We start from the raw sequence: 19,527 nt of genomic DNA, 5'->3' as shown, positions 1-19,527 counted from the left end.
GCTCCGGCTCTCCTTGTGCACGGAATGGGGGTCAACACTGACCTTCCATGCATCTCTATGAGAGAGACAGATACACGAGTACAGCGCTTCAGTTCTCCCATAGAGACGCACGGAGGTTGGGTTCCAACCCCTGCTTTGTGCACAAGGAGAGCCGGGGAGCCATGCAGGAAATCATTGGGTTCCCTGCAGTCGGACCCCTGCAATCCAACACTGCTCTATCCCAGTGGTCTTCAACCTGCGGACCTCCAGATGTTGCAAAACTACAATTCCCAGCATGCCCGGACAGCCGTTGGCTGTCCGGGCATGCTGGGATTTGTAGTTTTGCAACATCTGGAGGTCCGCAGATTGGTGACCACTGCTCTATCCTTTGGGGAGGGTAGCCGAAACATGAGGTCAATGCGAGTTGCAGCCATAAAACATACATAAATTTCCCCCCCATCAAGCACCTGGAAGCAGATCATGGACTGCATGTAAAAAAAAATTAAATTAAAATCCTCATTTGTTTTATAACGCAAATGACGATTCTTAATTTCATCCGTTCGCTTCGTAGATTGTGAATAAACCATATAAAGGAACCATCGTATCTAGATATATACAGCATCTCATCGCCTTTGCCTTTCCTAAAAAGGAACTTAAAAAAATTCAATAAAGCATCCCATCCCCTCAAAAAAATAAAAATTAAAATAAATAAAATAAAAAAATAAAGCATGTATTTTTTCTTACGGAATCCTATTTTGTGAGATAAGATTTGAGATGATGTACGGGACTGGAGATTTTGTACAGAATGTTTTCTTAATATGTAAAGAGAGTATTACAATAATAAAGATGCTGCATGCAGCCGGATCAAACTGCGTCCTGTTCTTTGGGTCAAATATAGAATGTTAATATAGGACTTATAGGATTATATAGGGTATATAAGGTATATAGGGTTATAGGTAATATAGGATTTATAGGATTATAAAGGGTATATAAGGTATATAGGGTTATAGGTAATATAGGACTTATAGGATTATATAGGGTATATAAGGTATATAGGGTTATAGGTAATATAGGATTTATAGGATTATAAAGGGTATATAAGGTTATAGGGTATATAGGGTAATATAGGATTTATAGGATTATAATGGGTATATAAGGTTTTAGGGTATTTAGGGTAATATAGGATTTATAGGATTATAAAGGGTATATAAGGTATATAGGGTTATAGGTAATATAGGACTTATAGGATTATAAAGGGTATATAAGGTATATAGGGTTATAGGTAATATAAGACTTATAGGATTATATAGGGTATATAAGGTATATAGGGTTATAGGTAATATAGGACTTATAGGATTATATAGGGTATATAAGGTATATAGGGTTATAAGTAATATAGGACTTATAGGATTAGAAAGGGTATATAAGGTTATAGGGTATATAGGGTAATATAGGACTTATAGGATTATAATGGGTATATAAGGTTTTAGGGTATTTAGGGTAATATAGGATTTATAGGATTATAAAGGGTATATAAGGTATATAGGGTTATAGGTAATATAGGACTTATAGGATTATAAAGGGTATATAAGGTTATAGGGTATATAGGGTAATATAGGTTATAGGTAATATAGGACTTATAGGATTATATAGGATATATAAGGTTATAGGGTATATAGGGTAATATAGGACTTATAGGATTATAATGGGTATATAAGGTTTTAGGGTATTTAGGGTAATATAGGACTTATAGGTTTATATAGGGTATATAAGGTTATAGGGTATTTAGGGTAATATAGGATTTATAGGATTATAAAGGGTATATAAGGTTTTAGGGTATATAGGGTAATATAGGTTATAGGTAATACAGGACTTATAGGATTATATAGGGTATATAAGGTTATAGGGTAATATAGGATTTATAGGATTATAAAGGGTATATAAGGTTTTAGGGTATATAGGGTAATATAGGTTATAGGTAATATAGGACTTATAGGATTATATAGGGTATATAAGGTTATAGGGTATATAGGGTAATATAGGACTTATAGGATTATATAGGGTATATAAGGTTATAGGGTATATAGGGTTAAATATGTAATATAGGGTTAATATAGGACTTTATCACTTTAAAGCGGTGGTCTCCAAACTGGTGCCCCAGAGCCGTTGGCTGTCCGGGAATGCTGGGAGTTGTAGTTTTGCAACATCTGAAGGGCCACAGTTTGGAGACATTGGAGGGGATTTATCATAACCTGTGTGGCCAATCAGATCGCTTCTTTCATTTTCAAATAAGCCTCTGAAAAATGAAAGAAGCGATCTGATTGGTTGCTATGGGCAACAGGTCACCTTTTCTTATGCAGAAGTTTTTTGGGGGATTTAAATATCCACAGTACAAGGAGAATCCCAATGAAAACAATGGGAGGCTGTTAGCCCCAGATTTTTTGCATAAATTAACACCAAATATGACTTGTGCCACATTATGAATTTTACATACCTTTTAGACACGTCCACCGCCAACACCGGGGGTCCAATGACAGGGCATGGCCTAACTTAAATGGGAGGTGGCTTTGGTGAAAAAGGAGTCATGGCCTAAACACACCAAAAAATGCAACAAGAGAAATATTTTATTTTTTTCATTATTTTTTTTTTTTTGTTTAACCCCCTAGAGGACACGAGGCATAAATTTACACCCCCCTCAGCACTCCAGGCTGCACTTTCTGTGTTTGGACCTCGATCCTAAGTCTGTGTATAAGATGGGGGGAAATGTATAAGCACAAATAAAAGATAGAAAACTTCATTTTTTTTTAAACAAAGTATATTAGAAATATTTTTTATTTACCATAAGGAGTGCAATAGTAAAAAAATTTTTAATGAGAGTTACCCTTTAAGGTGAGTTCGGGAGCTGATCTCTCTTTAAAGCTGGTGAGTAATGGCTGCCAGCAGCTAGCCAGGATTCACCGCTAATGCCGGACATGGATCCCAGACATGTTCATTCTTTTGAAGGAATCCGCTCAGAAATGCATTGCCGTTTATTAAGAAGGTGCATTTCCGAGTGGTCCCAGGACTGGCTTGTTGTGCCTGTGCCCATTCCAGATGACATCTCTGCCCGGAATATATCCATAGTGTGAATGAGTAAAGATTAAAGGTACCATAATGTAGGACATATAATCTCCAAATAGAATATTCTTGTTCTCTAGCTTAATGTTTTAAGGTGCCCCATATTGGTTTCCAAACTGTGGACCTCTAGATGATGCAAAACTACAACTCCCAGCATGCCCGGACAGCTGTACAACTGTGAGAGTTGTAGTTTTGCAACAGCTGGAGGCACTCTGGTTGGGGAAACACTAGCCTATTATACATCTCTCAAATGTTGTACCGCACATGTGAAGGATTTTTCCGCAATTTAAAGGGGTACTCCGCCCCTAGACATCTTATCCCCTATCCAAAGGATAGGGGATAAGATGTCAGATCGCCGGGGTTCCCTTGCTGGGGACCCCGGGGATCGCTGCTGCAGCACCCCGCTATCATTACTGCGCAGAGCGAGATCGCTCTGCACGTAATGACGGGCGATACAGGGGCCGGAGCATCGTTACGTCACGGCTCTGCCCCTCCTGACATCACGGCCAGCCCCCGTCAATACAAGTCTTTGGGGGTGGGCGTGGCGGTCGCCACGCCCCTGGCCATAGACTTGCATTAAGGGGACGGGCCGTGATGTCATGAGGGGCGGAGCCATGACGCCACGCTGCTCCGGCCCCTGTATCGCCCATCATTACGCACAGAGCTCTCTCTGTGCAGTAATGATAGCGGGGTGCTGCAGCAGCGATCCCCGGGGTCCCCAGCAACGGGACCCCGGCGATCTGACATCTTATCCAAAGGATAGGGTATAGGGGATAAGATGCCAGGGGCGGAGTACCCCTTTAACAGCTCATTTGCAGAACAAATAAAATTGATAAATATATCCATGCCATTCTTTATACCTTCATTCCATACAAAGTGATGCTTATTATCAGAATGCTGGGTGTAAATATACCAGGCTCTACCTCAACAAAAGATTAATTCACTTTTTATAGCAAAAATTGCTTTAAAAAAATACAAATAAAATTTCTAAAATGTACCATTTTGTAGCCTCATGTGTCCAAATTCCAAGGCTGTTTTGACTCTTTTTCGATACGTTCCCCACAGGGAAGGATTTTACTATTTGGTTGACTATCTGCACTTTTTTTTTTTTTTTTTTTTTGAATAGCAGGCAGACGGCAACGTAAAGGGACATTCCAGGAAAGAAACTTTTTTATATATATCAACTGGTTCCAGAAAGTTAAACAGATTTGTAAATTACTATTAAAAAATCTTAAACCTTTCAGTACTTTTGAGCTGCTGAAGTTGAGCTGTTCTTTTCTGTCTAAGTGCTCTCTGATGACACCTGTCTCGGGAACTGTCCAGAGTAGAAGCAAATCCCCATAGCAAACCTCTTCTACTCTGTGCAGTTCCAGAGACAAGCAGAGATGTCAGCAGAGAGCACTGTTGCCAGACAGAAAACAACAACTCAACTTCAGCAGTTGATAATTATTGGAAGCATTAAGATTTTTCATAGAAGTAATTTACAAATCTGTTTAACTTTCTGGAGCCAGTTGATATAAAAAAAAATAAAAAAGTGTTTCCCTGGGATACCCCTTTAATATAAGAAAAGGGGTAAATTGGGTTTTAGGGGTGTGAATCAATGTACATATGTATGTTCCAGCAACACTTCCAAACGGCTGTAGATATTTCGATGAAACTTGGTCACATGTTACTTATATGTCAACTAAAAATATAGAATAGTTAATTCAACCCTCAACCACCCTTATTTGGTTTTGTCTGAAGTCCCATGACAGTCTATGGGACTTCCGCTGCCTTACTTCACAAGCTCCACTCTGCATCTCCTGGTGATTTTGTCTGTCAAGCTTGCCAGCCATGTCGGAATATGAGGTTGGGAAAGAGGACAGGATAGGCGTTCTCAATAAGGCGTGAATATGAAGCTGAGGGGGCATGAAGCACTCTCACCCCACCTGAGCATTCATACCCCTGTGCACAGACCGTCACACTGCGCTTAGCCTATCACCAGCTGAGGCGGGGCATCACTGCTGCCATTGATAGGCTAAGCCCAGTGTGACGGAAGAAGACCGGACCAGAGGACTGAACAGTTATAGCGGTGGAACGAGGGAATGGAGGAAGGGGAGTTAAAATTCGTTTTATTTTAATTTTTGCAGCCCGGGCACAATGGACTGAAGATACTTTTCTGTAGACTACTCCTTTAAGTAGCATAGACTATTATTCGACATCAAAAATTTTTTTTTTTAATTTAAACATTTCTAGAGAATTTTGGATTCCTTCTCCTTAGATGATCAGGTATCCGTTCCGTCCGTGTCATAATTGGGGGAAAGTTCCAGACTCTTCTTTAAGGTGCACATGATATTCAGGACGGCTAGTTCATCATCTGCTTTCAATTCTTCCTTACTTGGAGGAACATATGGGTTATCTGGTACAGAAAAAGTCGAATTAGTGTCTTCAGCTGCTTCTTGGATGGTTTTTGGGATTTCAGCATCCGCTATTAACCCTCCAGACACTTTACAGAATTGTAGATTTGCTAAGACCCGAATATCATCTACAGCTTTGTCATCTCTGCCTGGAAATCCCAGGGAATCTTGGGATATGTTTAGTCTCTGACCTCTGGCATACAAGTAGGTGAGGTATTCTATAGCACCAGCCATCGTCTTCTCCTCAGGGTCATTAGATGTGACTTTTGTTTGACTTAAGGTGTCGGACAACATATGTGGAGGGCTTATGATTTCTGCGCCGTTGACTGAAGGCCGTTCCTCTATACATCCGGTCTTTGCAGATACTGGAAACACAGACTGGAAAGGTCTTGGGAAAAGTCTGATCGATACAAAATCTTTAAAATCTTGACCAATGTCTTGAATGCGTGGAGCAATGATGTTACCAGTCTTGAAGGTTTTATTTGCTTCTAGTTTTTGGGCACCAATATTTTTTCTGAATTTTTTTGTCACAACTTTACTTCTTGACAAGTTTGAACAAAGAGTTGATGTTTTTTTCTGGTCTTCTACATCATAAGAATTATGTTCTTGCTTAATCCCATCTTCATCTCTGGCAGAGCCATCTTCTTGATAATTGTTCTGCACTTTTTGTTGACTACATGTAAACATATCTGTAGATTTGCCATTGTTTTGATCATCTGACTGATCTGTAGCTATATGATTGACATGTGACATATCTAGATTACCATTATAGGATTCAGTCAATGAATTATTGTGCCTGATATTATTGATGATTCGCTCTTTACTTTCAATATTCTCCTCGTTTTCAATGGTTTTGCCTTTACTTTCGGGAACACTAAGTTGACCTGATTGGACTTTTGTCGCTTCATTTGGAGGATGATGACCATCAGGATCTTCTTTTTGTTCATTAAAGACCAAAGAAAACTGATGACAATGAACGTCTGCTGATGGATCCTGAACTTCCTTTCTACCAGTCAGTATTTCATCACAATCGGACATCTGTATTAGATCTACATGATCCAATGTTTGATCGGTCATCTCTGCTCTATCTAGAATATCACTTTGAGGAGGTCTCTGAGCGTCTGTCTTCTGTTCTTCTGACGGCAAACAGGTCTTAGTGTCTGGCTGACCACACGTAGATTTAGGTAACTCTCTGTTATTGTTCGGGTTTCTATCTTGATCTTGAACATTGAGCATTGTAGAAATAACAGGACAACTTTTCGTTTTCACATTCTGGTTATTTCTCGTCTTTCCTAGTTTAACACTTTCGCCTTCTCTTAATGTCGGTATTAGATCTGTAGGATCCATGGTTTGATCATTGATCTCTGCTCTATCTAGAATATCACTTTGAGGAGGTCTCTGAGTATTTGTCATCTGTTCTTCTGATAGTAACAATGAATTTCTTACAGATATCTCTTCCAGTATTCTACCATTCTGAAGAATCTTCTCACTCGTGTATTTTTCCCTAGGACTTAAGGTGTTCTTATACTTGACATCTTCATCTGTATGGTCATTTTGTTGGAGAGCATTTGTATCACTGATGCTGTCCATTCCACAAATACTAAAGTTCACGTTGTGTCCATCATACGGAATGGTAGAATTACCAATGTCCTCACATTGAGGAACTGCAGAACTATCCAGGATATCATACTTTGAGGACAAGCTTATGGTACTTGACTGTTTTAGCATGTCCACAGTGTTTGGCCATTCTGAAATCTCATCACCATCTTGAGTTGAAATTGAATAAGAACCAGAAGGTGCAAGTTGGGTTTCGATACTAGTGTTCATGTCAGAAAAACCACCAGCACTGAGCTCCTGTTCCTTATTAGACAATGGGGACTCTTGGCTGCCATTGTTCATGGTCTTCATTGGTACAGATAGAACCTCTTGACTGTTTTCACATGTTGTGGAATGGGGTTGGACCATGTCGTTGTTTCGTGTGTGTCTGACATCAGGTTTGTTCTTAGTGTCTGGATGACCACACAAAGATTTTAGCATCTCTCTCTTAAAGTTTGGGTTTCTATATTGATCTTCGATATCAAGCATTTCAGATAGGACAGGACAACTTTTAGATTTAACCTTCCTGTTAGTTCTGTTTTTTCCTAGTTTAAAAGTTTTGCATTCTGCCAACATTTTATCTTCTGGTGGTTCAGCCATAGCTGGTAAACTTTGGTCACCCTGCAGAGTAGCATTAGGGTCACTTTCATTTATTAGAGTGGTGAAAAGATCAACTTTATTCGGTAACCAATCCTCATGAAGAGTATGAACATCTGGGAGTCCTGGGGATACGTCAGTGAACTTTTCAACACTCTGTACCTGGACCTCACTGACCGAATCATCAAGATTCACAGGCAATTCTTGTTCTAATGGATTCTGTCTTATTGTATTATCTCCTGATGAATCATCAATGATCGGTAGATGAAGGTCGCCAGGTGACATCTTGTGATGGATTTCGTTCCTTAAAGGACCCTCTGTTTGGAGGTTAATGGCTGGCAGTTCTAGATCACTAGGTGGTAATACTTGTGACATCTCATCTTCTTTTATGGTTCCGTCACAGAATCCTCCAGCACTGATGTCTGGAAGAACCGGACTATAACTATTATGGCTTATGAGATCTTGCACTTGACCATTTGAGACTTGTAGATCTGGTTTGTAAGGTCCAGAACCTTGTTCTACGCTAGTCCTTCTTCTTGCAGAATTCGTAGGTGAAATTTCCTGTCCAATTGACCCATGAGCACTAGATTCATCATTTAATCCACCTCTTGCTTTTATTAAACCCTTAGATAGGACATCGACTTTGGGCAAATTTGTCTTAGATGGTGAAGCTTCTGATGGCCTTTCCTGGCTTTCCATGTCCCCTGCTGGTAAGTCAATGACTGGAAGATCTGTGCTACACATGGATAGATCTTCTGAGATATTCTCTTTTCTGGTTTTATCTTGAACATCCACTGGTTCTCTTAATGGTGAATTAGCAGAATTGACACAGGGATTATTGACACCATATACACCCAGATTGGGCAAACTGGAACAAATCTTCTTGGAAGAAATTGCTGGATTTGCCAGGATCTGACTTTCAGGTGGTTCGGAGAGCAAAAGAGGTAGAGACGGTGTTTCTGCTGGAGAAAAAAATTAAGATAAAATAAAGGCAAGTAAAATGTGTGTATATGATCTGAATCAATGAAGGGGGCTTTTATTTTCATATAAAAATGGTTTCCATCGACTGACGGTAAAGACAGATTTTTAAAACGGCAAGGAATTTAAACACAGAGAACTTTATATTAGAAAGTTGCACAACAAATAGATATATCTAGAACGGAAAAGACTGTTTAGGTCTCCTTTACGCACACCTGTTTAAAGGGGTACTCTGTTCCAAACGCTGGAGCGGGGCTGGGAGCTTGTGACGTCATAGCCCCGCCCCCTCATGACATCACACCCCGCCCCCTCAATGCAAGTCTATGGGAGGGGGCGTGACAGCCCTGGCGCCGACTCCAGCGTTCGGAACAGTTTGTTCCAAACGCTGAGCAGCGGAGTACCCCTTTAAATGCATACTAAATAGAGATATTTTCTTTAATGCACTGGATATATCTGTACGCCCGTATTCTCTGACTGTCGAATATCTTGTTCTCTTTGTTACTCAATAAACTCTTTGATTGAGCCATAAAATAGATACCATGCATTTTAGGAGGTTTCAATGCCATTTTTTGTTATTGAAGGTTTTGTTTTTCTTTCTTTCCTTGTGCCGCCTGTTTACTGGCATTTTTAAGGTCCTATAAAGTTGCCAATGTGAAAACATCAGAAAAAAAAAGTCATAACCAAAACATGACGAGACCCCCCCAAAAAAAGCCTTGTATGTGGATTTTTTTTTAAATATTTTGCTATAGAAATTAAACATCTGGCTATTTAAAAAGAAAAATGCTCAGAAAAACATCAATGACATTTCACAACAAAAAGGGAAAACCTGTTGGGTGTAAATCCAGCATTAAAAACATTTTAAACATTTGTGAAATTCGTCTTATGGTAATGGAAAAACGCAGGAATCTGCAAGAAGTTACCGTAGTATACAAGTCCATTTACACCTGCTAATTTTTCTGCAGATTTTCAGCTGCTTATTTTCTGCCCGTAAGTCAATGATAAAATAGGAAGCAGAAAATAAAAAGCAGAAAATCAGCTGCAGAAAATTTGCAGCAAAATCTTCCTGTGTGAACGGAAAATAACACACCAATGGAAAAAAAAAATAGGATTTTTGTCTTACTCCCTTTCATTTTTCAGAGGCCTTTTCAAAAATGTAAGAAGCGATCTGATTGGTTGCTATGAGCAACTCAACAACTTTTCCTCTGGACAGGTTTTGATAAATCTCCCCCATAGTCTTCTGTGTCCCCAGATTAATCCAACAAAAATACATATCAGATAGGGGTGAGGGGGGTACAGCTGTGTTTTTTGGTACATAATACTTCTTCTCAGTGAATAAAAATCCAGAATGTGTTTTTTATAAATCAGACAAATTGGTACGGATTTTGCCTCAAAAGAGTCCTTAAAGAGTCTTTTTACCAGAAATGCACAGTTTCCCCCACCTGTAACATGGTGATGTGGGCAAAGCCGTGTGCAGGGCATGACGCTCCTCGAGCCACTATAATAAACCACTGTACATCATATAACAGAGATACTATTCCCTAGAACAAAGTACCCCCAAAAAAAGGGAAAACTAAGAGATCCTGTTAAATTCAATATAATACAAAATAATCCATAAACTGCTCTATCAGAAATCTAAGTCTTAAAGGGGTACTCCGCCACTAGACATCTCATCTCCTATCCAAAGCATAGGCGCCCTGCCCGTGAAGTCACATCCAAGCCCCCTCAATGCAAGTCTATGGGAGGGGGCGTCACGCCCCCTCCCATAGACTTGCAATGAGGGGGTGAGGCTGTGACGTAACAAGCGGGGCGTGGTTGTGACGTCACGAGCCTCCGGCGCTGCACCCCAAGCTCTAAACGAACGCCGGGTGCAACAGGGAGATTGCGAGGGTCCCCACCGGCGGTACCCCCTCGATCAGACATCTTATTCCTTATCCTTTGGATAGAGGATAAGATGTCTAGGGGTGGAGTACCCCTTTAATGCAAATGTGACCAGAACCTTAGCAAACGATCCACACAAATGTTTCTGAAAAGTAACATTACCCTTAGAAGGCTCTACTATCTCCACGGATTCCTTTCTGTTTTCTTGCTCGATTTCCTCTGTGAGATTTTGACAAAAAGATTGACTGTAATTCGGCCATTACCTTGGAGGAGGTCTTCATCGGATGGCGGCTCTTGAGTTACTTCCGTGGTTTTCTGCTCCCCCTTTTCCGGCGTTTTAAGCCGTCTTAGGACGTTGGATGCCGTCTGGCATGGCTCAAACTCACTGCAACAATTCTTATGGTATTTCCAAAGCTTTTCTCTGGCTAGTTTTTCATGTGACACGGAGCTTCTCTCTTTAGGTTTGCCGGTCTTGTTCTTTCTCGACAGCTCTTGGTGTTGATGTCGACACGGACCGCCGACAGCTCTGGAATCTGACACGTGCTCTTTGGGTTCCAATTGGCTTTGGTCACTGGCCACCTCTTTGTGTTGTTGTCCTTCACCAATGATACAAGGTCTCACGTCTGCATGGAGTGTATTGAGTGACTTGGAGGCTTCTCTTTGGCTATCCTCTTGATGTGTGCTTGAAGTTTCTTCTAGTCCTTCTCTTTTACATATACCTTCAATAGGTTCCATTTTGAAATCTACCTTAATATTTAAGGCATCAGGAACATGAAGACTCTCTAAAGGATCTACAGTGAACTTGTCTTGAGGAACGCAGAACGTGCTCCAGGTCTTACATTTCTTACCAAAGGTCAAAGGGCTTCCATTACTGCCAGATACGTCACGTTGAATTGAGGGCGCACTTTCTTCGACTCTGCTTTCTCCAGTATTGGATACATTTTTGGAATCGTTCATTGGGTCAATGTGTGTTTCTATATAAGTTAAAAGCCCTACAAAAAAATAAAGCAACACAACTAAAAAGTCAGAAACATCATTGCAGAAGTAAATAGGACAAAGTCAAGAACTTTTTCCTGTTTGGGCCAATGCCATGACATCCTGTCTTTTCAGGGTCATGACGATTCTACTGGTTGCAGTATTTTTGTATTTTTGACAGCAATGTAGACTGCACCATCAATATCAAAAAGGCCAAGAGAAACTCCTGACACAAATGTGAACAATGCCTGTTAGTATTAGAATATTAGTATTGGAATATTGTGTTATTTTCTGATGATGTCATGAAGTTTTGATACATCTCCTCATTCACTGATGATGAAGCGAAGACATATCCTAGCGACATTTTCTAGGATTTGACATCACGTCATGATCAGTAACTGGGGAGATGTATTAAAAGTGGAGAAATGGAAAAGTGGAGCACTAGGCCATTTCCAGTGACATCAACAATAGTCATGGGCAAATACATCCACTTTTCCTTAGTACAGTTACAAAACAGTAAAGGGAACCTGTCACCTTGGAAATACAGTCCCATTGGCAGGAAGCATGTTACAGAGTAAGAGGCGCTGATACATACAATACAGTATAATCTGCAGGTATCATATTATAGAGCAGGAGGAGCTGAGCAGATGATACATACAATACAGTACAATCTGCAGGTATCATGTTATAGAGCAGGAGGAGCTGAGCAGATGATATATATACAATACAGTACAATCTGCAGGTATCATGTTATAGAGCAGGAGGAGATGAGCAGATGATATATACAATACAGTACAATCTGCAGGTATCATATTATAGAGCAGGAGGAGCTGAGAAGATGATATATACAATACAGTACAATCTGCAGGTATCATGTTATAGAGCAGGAGGAGATGAGCAGATGATATATACAATACAGTACAATCTGCAGGTATCATGTTATAGAGCAGGAGGAGCTGAGAAGATGATATATACAATACAGTACAATCTGCAGGTATCATGTTATAGAGCAGGAGGAGCTGCGAAGATGATATATACAATACAGTACAATCTGCAGGGATCATGTTATAGAGCAGGAGGAGCTGAGCAGATGATATATACAATACAGTACAATCTGCAGGTATCAGGTTATAGAGAAGGAGGAGCTGAGCAGATGATATATACAATACAGTACAATCTGCAGGTATCATGTTATAGAGCAGGAGGAGCTGAGAAGAGGATATATACAATACAGTACAATCTGCAGGTATCATGTTATAGAGCAGAAGGAGCTGAGCAGATGATATATATACAATACAGTACTATCTGCAGGTATCATGTTATAGAGCAGGAGGAGCTGAGTAGATGATATATACAATACAGTACAGTCTGCAGGTATCATGTTATAGAGCAGGAGGAGCTGAGTAGATGATATATACAATATAGTACAATCTGCAGGTATCATGTTATAGAGCAGGAGGAGCTGCGAAGATGATATATACAATACAGTACAATCTGCAGGGATCCTGTTATAGAGCAGGAGGAGCTGAGCAGATGATATATCCAATACAGGTCAATCTACAGGTATCATGTTATAGAACAGGAGGAGCTGAGCAGATGATATATACAATACAGTACAATCTGCAGGTATCATGTTATAGAGCAGGAGGAGCTGAACAGATGATATATATATATAATACAGTACAATCTGCAGGTATCATGTTATAGAGCAGGAGGAGCTGCGAAGATGATATATACAATACAGTACAATCTGCAGGGATCATGTTATAGAGCAGGAGGAGCTGAGCAGATGATATATACAATACAGTACAATCTGCAGGTATCAGGTTATAGAGAAGGAGGAGCTGAGCAGATGATATATACAATACAGTACAATCTGCAGGTATCATGTTATAGAGCAGGAGGAGCTGAGAAGAGGATATATACAATACAGTACAATCTGCAGGTATCATGTTATAGAGCAGAAGGAGCTGAGCATATGATATATATACAATACAGTACTATCTGCAGGTATCATGTTATAGAGCAGGAGGAGCTGAGTAGATGATATATACAATACAGTACAGTCTGCAGGTATCATGTTATAGAGCAGGAGGAGCTGAGTAGATGATATATACAATATAGTACAATCTGCAGGTATCATGTTATAGAGCAGGAGGAGCTGCGAAGATGATATATACAATACAGTACAATCTGCAGGGATCCTGTTATAGAGCAGGAGGAGCTGAGCAGATGATATATCCAATACAGTTCAATCTACAGGTATCATGTTATAGAACAGGAGGAGCTGAGCAGATGATATATACAATACAGTACAATCTGCAGGTATCATGTTATAGAGCAGGAGGAGCTGAACAGATGATATATATATATAATACAGTACAATCTGCAGGTATCATGTTATAGAACAGGAGGAGCTCCTTCTGCTCTATAGAGATAAGGGAAAAGAGATAACTAGCTGTCTACCTGTCTGATTGTATTCCTTCCTACCAACCTACCTGACTATATTTCTGCCTACCTGCCTGTATTCCTACCTCCTGTCCTGTCTTCCTACCTACCAGACTATCTAGTTTCCTACCTACCTAGATGTCTAGTAACCTGCCTACCTGGATGTCTTCATACCTAGCTACCTACCTGAATACCTGCCTACCTATGTACCAAACTCCCTGGCAAGCAAGCTGCCTACATACCTGGCTATCTAGGTACATACCTAGTAACCTACCTATCCAGTTACCTGGCAATCTATCTGCCAAACTACCAAGCATCTCAGCTGTCTACCTAATTGGCTACCTACCTACCTACCTGCATGTCTTCATACCTTCCTAGCTAACTAGTTACCTGGTTAACTATCTACAAAACTAACTGTCAACCTAGCTGCCTACCTGTCTATCTAGCTACCTACCTTGATGTCTTCATACCTACCTAACAACTTACCTGACTACCTAGTTACCTTGCTTTATGTTTACCAAACTATCTGGAAACCTAGCTGCCTATCTACCTGGCTATCTAGTTACCTACCTGTATGTATTTACACCTACCTAGCTACCTACCTGGCTATCTATTTACTAAGCTACGTGGCAACCTAGCTGCCTACATGGCTATCTATCTAACTTCCTCAATGTCTTCATTCCTACCTAGCAATCTACATGAATACCTAGTTACCTTGCGTTTTATCTAACAAACTACATGGCAACCTAGCTGCCTACCTACCTGGCTATCTAGTTACCTGCCTACCTGTATGTATTTACACCTACCTAGCTACCTACCTGACTACCTAGTTATCTGGCTATTTACCAAGCTACCTGGCAACCTAGCTGGCTACATGGCTCTCTATCTAACTACCTTGATGTCTTCATACCTACCTAGCTACTTACCTGAGTACCTAGTTAACTGGCTATCTTTCTACCAAACTACTTGGCAAACTAACCACCTACTTACCTGGCTCTCTAGCTACCTACCCACCTGGCTGTATTTCTACCTAATTACCTGACTACCTACCTGGCAACCTAGCTGTCTACCTACCTGGCTGTCCCCCTGCCACAAAACTATATGCTGCATAGCAAGAGATAAATTGCTGTCTACCTGTCTGACTGTATTCTTCCCTCCCTGACTGACTGTATTCCTACCTACCTTTCTGTCTTCCTACCTACCTGACTACCCCCAACTCCCCAGGCCTGCCATAGCCATCTATATGCCTGTTAGGCCATTTCTGAGGCCCTACCTAATATATTGCCTGTCAGCTTTGGTTGGATATTACACGGATGTAGTACGGTCACATTTTTGTACCCGTATTAGGGCCCCAAGTCCTGCCTGCAGATCTAATGACCCAAACAACCCAAAGCTTCATAGATCACTAGGATGTTAGTTCAGGTCATGCAACCATATTAGGTTTGAGTGAAAGCGCCCTTACACCACGTGCACACTGGCAGATTTGATTCCTGTTTCCCGCTGCGACTTTCAATAGGGCTTGGCTCTCCACTGCAGATTTAAAGCACAAAATGTTCACTGTGGGAAACCAGACGCAGACCCCATTGAGGTTAATCAAATACGCCTTTGTGAACGAGCCCTAAGGACACTTTTACACAAACATATTATGGCATGCTTGAGTTGGGAGACCACTGCACTAGGGTACAAGGGATAGGAAACAATGGTACAAGGGATAGGAAACAATGGTACAAGGGTAAACACATAAAAAGCAAATAACTCTCACCTGTTTCCCTAGAACGTCCATCATCACGGTTCCCATATACACTGGTCCCAGTACAAGTCCATTGCCACCCATGACTGTCACTTTTTCCTACAGCCTCTATATTCTGCATAGTAACCGTACCATCGGGTGCTGCCGGGTGAATCGGGTGCTGCTCATATAATTCTGTAGCCGGTTGCACTTTGACTGAAGTGTTCACATCTATGGAGAAACCCATTGGCTCCGATTTACTGCTTCTCAAATCTGAATGGAGAAATCCATCGTTCTGATGAGGAGGAGGAGGAGGAGGGAGCACTGTTTGCACTTTGGGTCTTTCAGAGCCTTCAATGGTCTGAGGATATCGATTCAATGACCCAACCAGTGTCTCATCCTGTACGTGGGTGACCAACCTTCCTTTAAGGTCATGGTGCAGTTCTGTGTTCTCAGAGCGCCGGTGTATGGGACGTTCAGGGTCGGTCATATTGGTCACTTTGTTCTTACAGCGGCTTGTGAGGATGCAGAAGATCAGCCACACGCTCATAGAGAAGAACAGGGCACCTATCAAAAGACAAGGAACAATGGAAGAGGGTGACTGTAAAAGGAATAACCTCAAGGAATCCGGAATTATTACAGCACATGATTACGTTCTTAAAGGGGAACTCCGCTGCTCAGTGTTTGGAACAAACTGTTCCGAACGCTGGAGCCGGTGACGTCATAGCCCCGCCCCCTCGTGACGTCACACCCCGCCCCCCTCAATGCAAGTCCATGGGAGGGGACAGTTTGTTCCAAACGCTGAGCAGCGGAGTTCCCCTTTAAGCCAAAGGCTGGAAGAAATCATTTAAGTGGTTGTCTGGCAGAAGAAACAACCTATATATAGTGTAAAAAGTATAATAAAAGCATTTTACTAATTTAATGCTATTACCCATAGTGCACAGGTCTTCGATATCAGCTCTGAGCTGTCTGGCTTGAAGCTATGACTAGAGATGAGCGAACTTACAGTAAATTCGATTCGTCACGAACTTCTCGGCTCGGCAGTTGATGACTTTTCCAGCATAAATTAGTTCAGCTTTCAGGTGCTCCGGTGGGCTGGAAAAGGTGGATACAGTCCTAGTAGACTCTTTCCTAGGACTGTATCCACCTTTTCCAGCCCACCGGAGCACCTGAAAGCTGAACTAATTTACGCAGGAAAAGTCATCAACTGCCGAGCCGAGAAGTTCGTGACGAATCGAATTTACTGTAAGTTCGCTCATCTCTAGCTATGACGTCACATCACACTCTCTGAATGCAAAACTCCTGCCCCTGCCTCCCCACTCCACTCCTGTATGCTCAGGGCAAGATCAGTGATGTGAAGGGGAGAGCTCATACTACTGTTCATTAGATTTATGACCTCTTCAGATAAGGTAACAGGAAGCCTTTTTTTTTTTTTTTTATATGTTCAGTCAGAGCAGCCTCACTGCTGTCTTATCTAAGGCATCATAATCAGTTTGGGGTTTAAAACATCGGGAATCTAAAACAAAGACAATTTCCATTCACTGACCGCAAGCAGAGATCTTGAAAACCGTGAAGAATTGACACCAGGTATATAAAATAGTTGCCGAATCTTTATTTCTACTGTGAATAAATTCAACATCCACTGCTGAACTCGATTTATATAAAATATACAAAGAAAATATACAAAAAAAAAGATCTATTATCTGCTAAATACTCTGAAATATCATATATTTAGCTATTAAAAAGTAACCTACATATTAAAGAAATACTATATATATACTTATCTGATTCTTGGTGTATAATGTGCACTGTATTATGTGCTATGTTCACTCAGAGGGGTTTTTTTTGTCAAAAAATCTGCCCCAGAATTTGCAGAAGTATTAGATTTGCACTTTGCCCACTGTAATGTCACATTTTATTTCTGCACACAGATGTTAACATTCCCAATTGGAAAGAATGCTATTATGGAGCGGATTTAAAGTGAGACTGAAATTCCACTATGTGGAGTTAATTTTTTTTACTTTTTAATTTTTTTTCTTTACGAAGCTGGGTGGGGACTATTTTTTTAGCAAAAAAAAAAAAAGTTTTTATTGGTATAATTTTCATAGAATGTTAATTTTTTTTTAAAATCTGAATCTATTCAATTCTTTGGAAGGCAGATTCACAAAATACTGCCACTTTGCATTATTTTGTTTTGTTCTTTTATTAGCAGTTTTCCCCATGTTAAATAACTGAGGTCATATTTTAAAGGGGTACCCCGGTGGAAAACTTTTTTTTTTTTTTTTTAAATCAACTAGTGCCAGAAAGTTAAACAGATTTGTAAATGACTTGTATTAAAAAATCTTAACCCTTCCAGTACTTATTAGCAGCTGTATACGACAGAGGAAATGCTTTTCTTTTTGGATTTCTCTTCTGTCACGAGCACAGGGCTCTCTGCTGACCTCTGCTGTCCATTTTAGAAACTGTCCAGAGCAGGAGAAAATCCCCATAGCAAACATATGCTGCTCTGGACAGTTCCGAAAATGGACAGCAGAGGTCAGCAGAGAGCACTGTGGTCGTGACAGAAGAGAAATCCAAAAAGAAAAGCATTTCCTCTGTCGTATACAGCCCCTAAAAAGTACTGGAAGGATTAAGATTTTTTTAATAGAAGTCATTTACAAATCTGTTTAACTTTCTGGCACCAATTGATTTAAAAAAAAAATAAAATAAAATAAAAAAAAGTTTTCCACCGGAGTACCCCTTTAATAGTTTGGGTTGTTATAAAAGTGGCAATACCAAAATATGAATTTTTTAAATTATTTTATTCAAAAATATATATTTTTTAAAGGGGAATATGTGCATTTTTATCTTGGGGATGGGGGGGACTTCTTTTCCTTTTATTATTTCATTAAACCTTATTTTTAGTTTTTTAACTAATCCCCCTAGGTGATTTTCATGTGCGGATTGTTTATTTAATAAATTGCACTACTACTGTAGGGCAGTGTATTATGCTTCCCAGCATTATCCCTCAGGCACCACTGAATACAAGCACTTACATGGCAGACCTGGGGGGTTAAAGTGCCAGGAATGGAGATGGCTCAAAGATCAGCGCTTGTTTATAGAGCCTATTCATTGCTCGAGCTCCGGGGAAGAAGGGTCACAGGAATGATCACTGTCGCTGCACTTACCCTATTACACATGGAAATGTGCAGCTGATGGGACGATTCATTTTTTGATGGGTCGGGTCTACTTTAATAGCCAATGAACAGCCGTTTTCTTGATGGTCAGCTGATCGCTGGCCCCATTACACAGGATGAAGTTGGCCTATTTGGCTGATAATCGCCCCTGTGGAATAGGGCTCCTAAAGGGAACCAATCAGTAGATTCTAGTATATAAAACGCTTGGCAATGCATTATATATGCTAAAATTATTATCCTCACAATCCCTGGGGGGCGTTTATGCCCCCAGGGATGGTGAAAATATTAAAGGGGTATTCTGGGCAAAAACATCTTATCCCGTATCGAAAGGTGATGTCTGATGTCTGGTCGCGGGGGGTCCGCCACTAGGACCCCCCCCCCGCAATCTCCCTGCAGCAGCTCAGACATCTTATCCCCTATCCTTTCGATAGGGGATAAGATGTTTTTGCCCGGAATACCCCTTTAAGTTATTAAGTCCCCTTGGGCCGCCCGGCAAGTAGTCGTCGTCGTCGTCGTCCCCCCCCCCCCGCCGGCTTGAATGACGGCTCGCGTCACAGCCCTGCTCCCTACGCAGACAGAACAGAGCGGTGACACGAGCCGTCATTCACGCTGTCGGGACCCAGGGTACTACTTGCCGGGCGGCCCAAAGGGACTTAAT

At 40.8% G+C, this 19,527-nt stretch overlaps 1 protein-coding gene across 5 annotated transcripts in view; it reads right to left on the bottom strand.

Moving 5' to 3' along the window:
* Positions 1–5,085: 5,085 nt before the first annotated feature.
* LOC130291873 (uncharacterized) overlaps positions 5,086–19,527 on the bottom strand; it is a 31,167-nt gene continuing 16,725 nt past the window's right edge. For 4 of the 5 annotated variants that reach the window (XM_056541295.1, XM_056541298.1, XM_056541296.1 and 1 more), the window contains 3 exons: positions 15,727–16,260; positions 10,805–11,533; positions 5,086–8,647 (listed from right to left, as the gene is read on the bottom strand). In XM_056541295.1, coding sequence (XP_056397270.1) covers positions 5,361–8,647; positions 10,805–11,533; positions 15,727–16,260 — 4,550 coding nt within the window. In that variant the 3' untranslated portion in view covers positions 5,086–5,360. The remainder of the gene's footprint in view (positions 8,648–10,804; positions 11,534–15,726; positions 16,261–19,527) is intronic. The other variant, XM_056541297.1, reaches the window with a different exon arrangement.

Source organism: Hyla sarda, chromosome 9, assembly GCF_029499605.1.
Source record: "Hyla sarda isolate aHylSar1 chromosome 9, aHylSar1.hap1, whole genome shotgun sequence".
Taxonomy (NCBI): domain Eukaryota; kingdom Metazoa; phylum Chordata; class Amphibia; order Anura; family Hylidae; genus Hyla; species Hyla sarda.
Note: the sequence above shows the minus strand (reverse complement) of the source record. Positions and strands in the feature narration are given on the sequence as shown.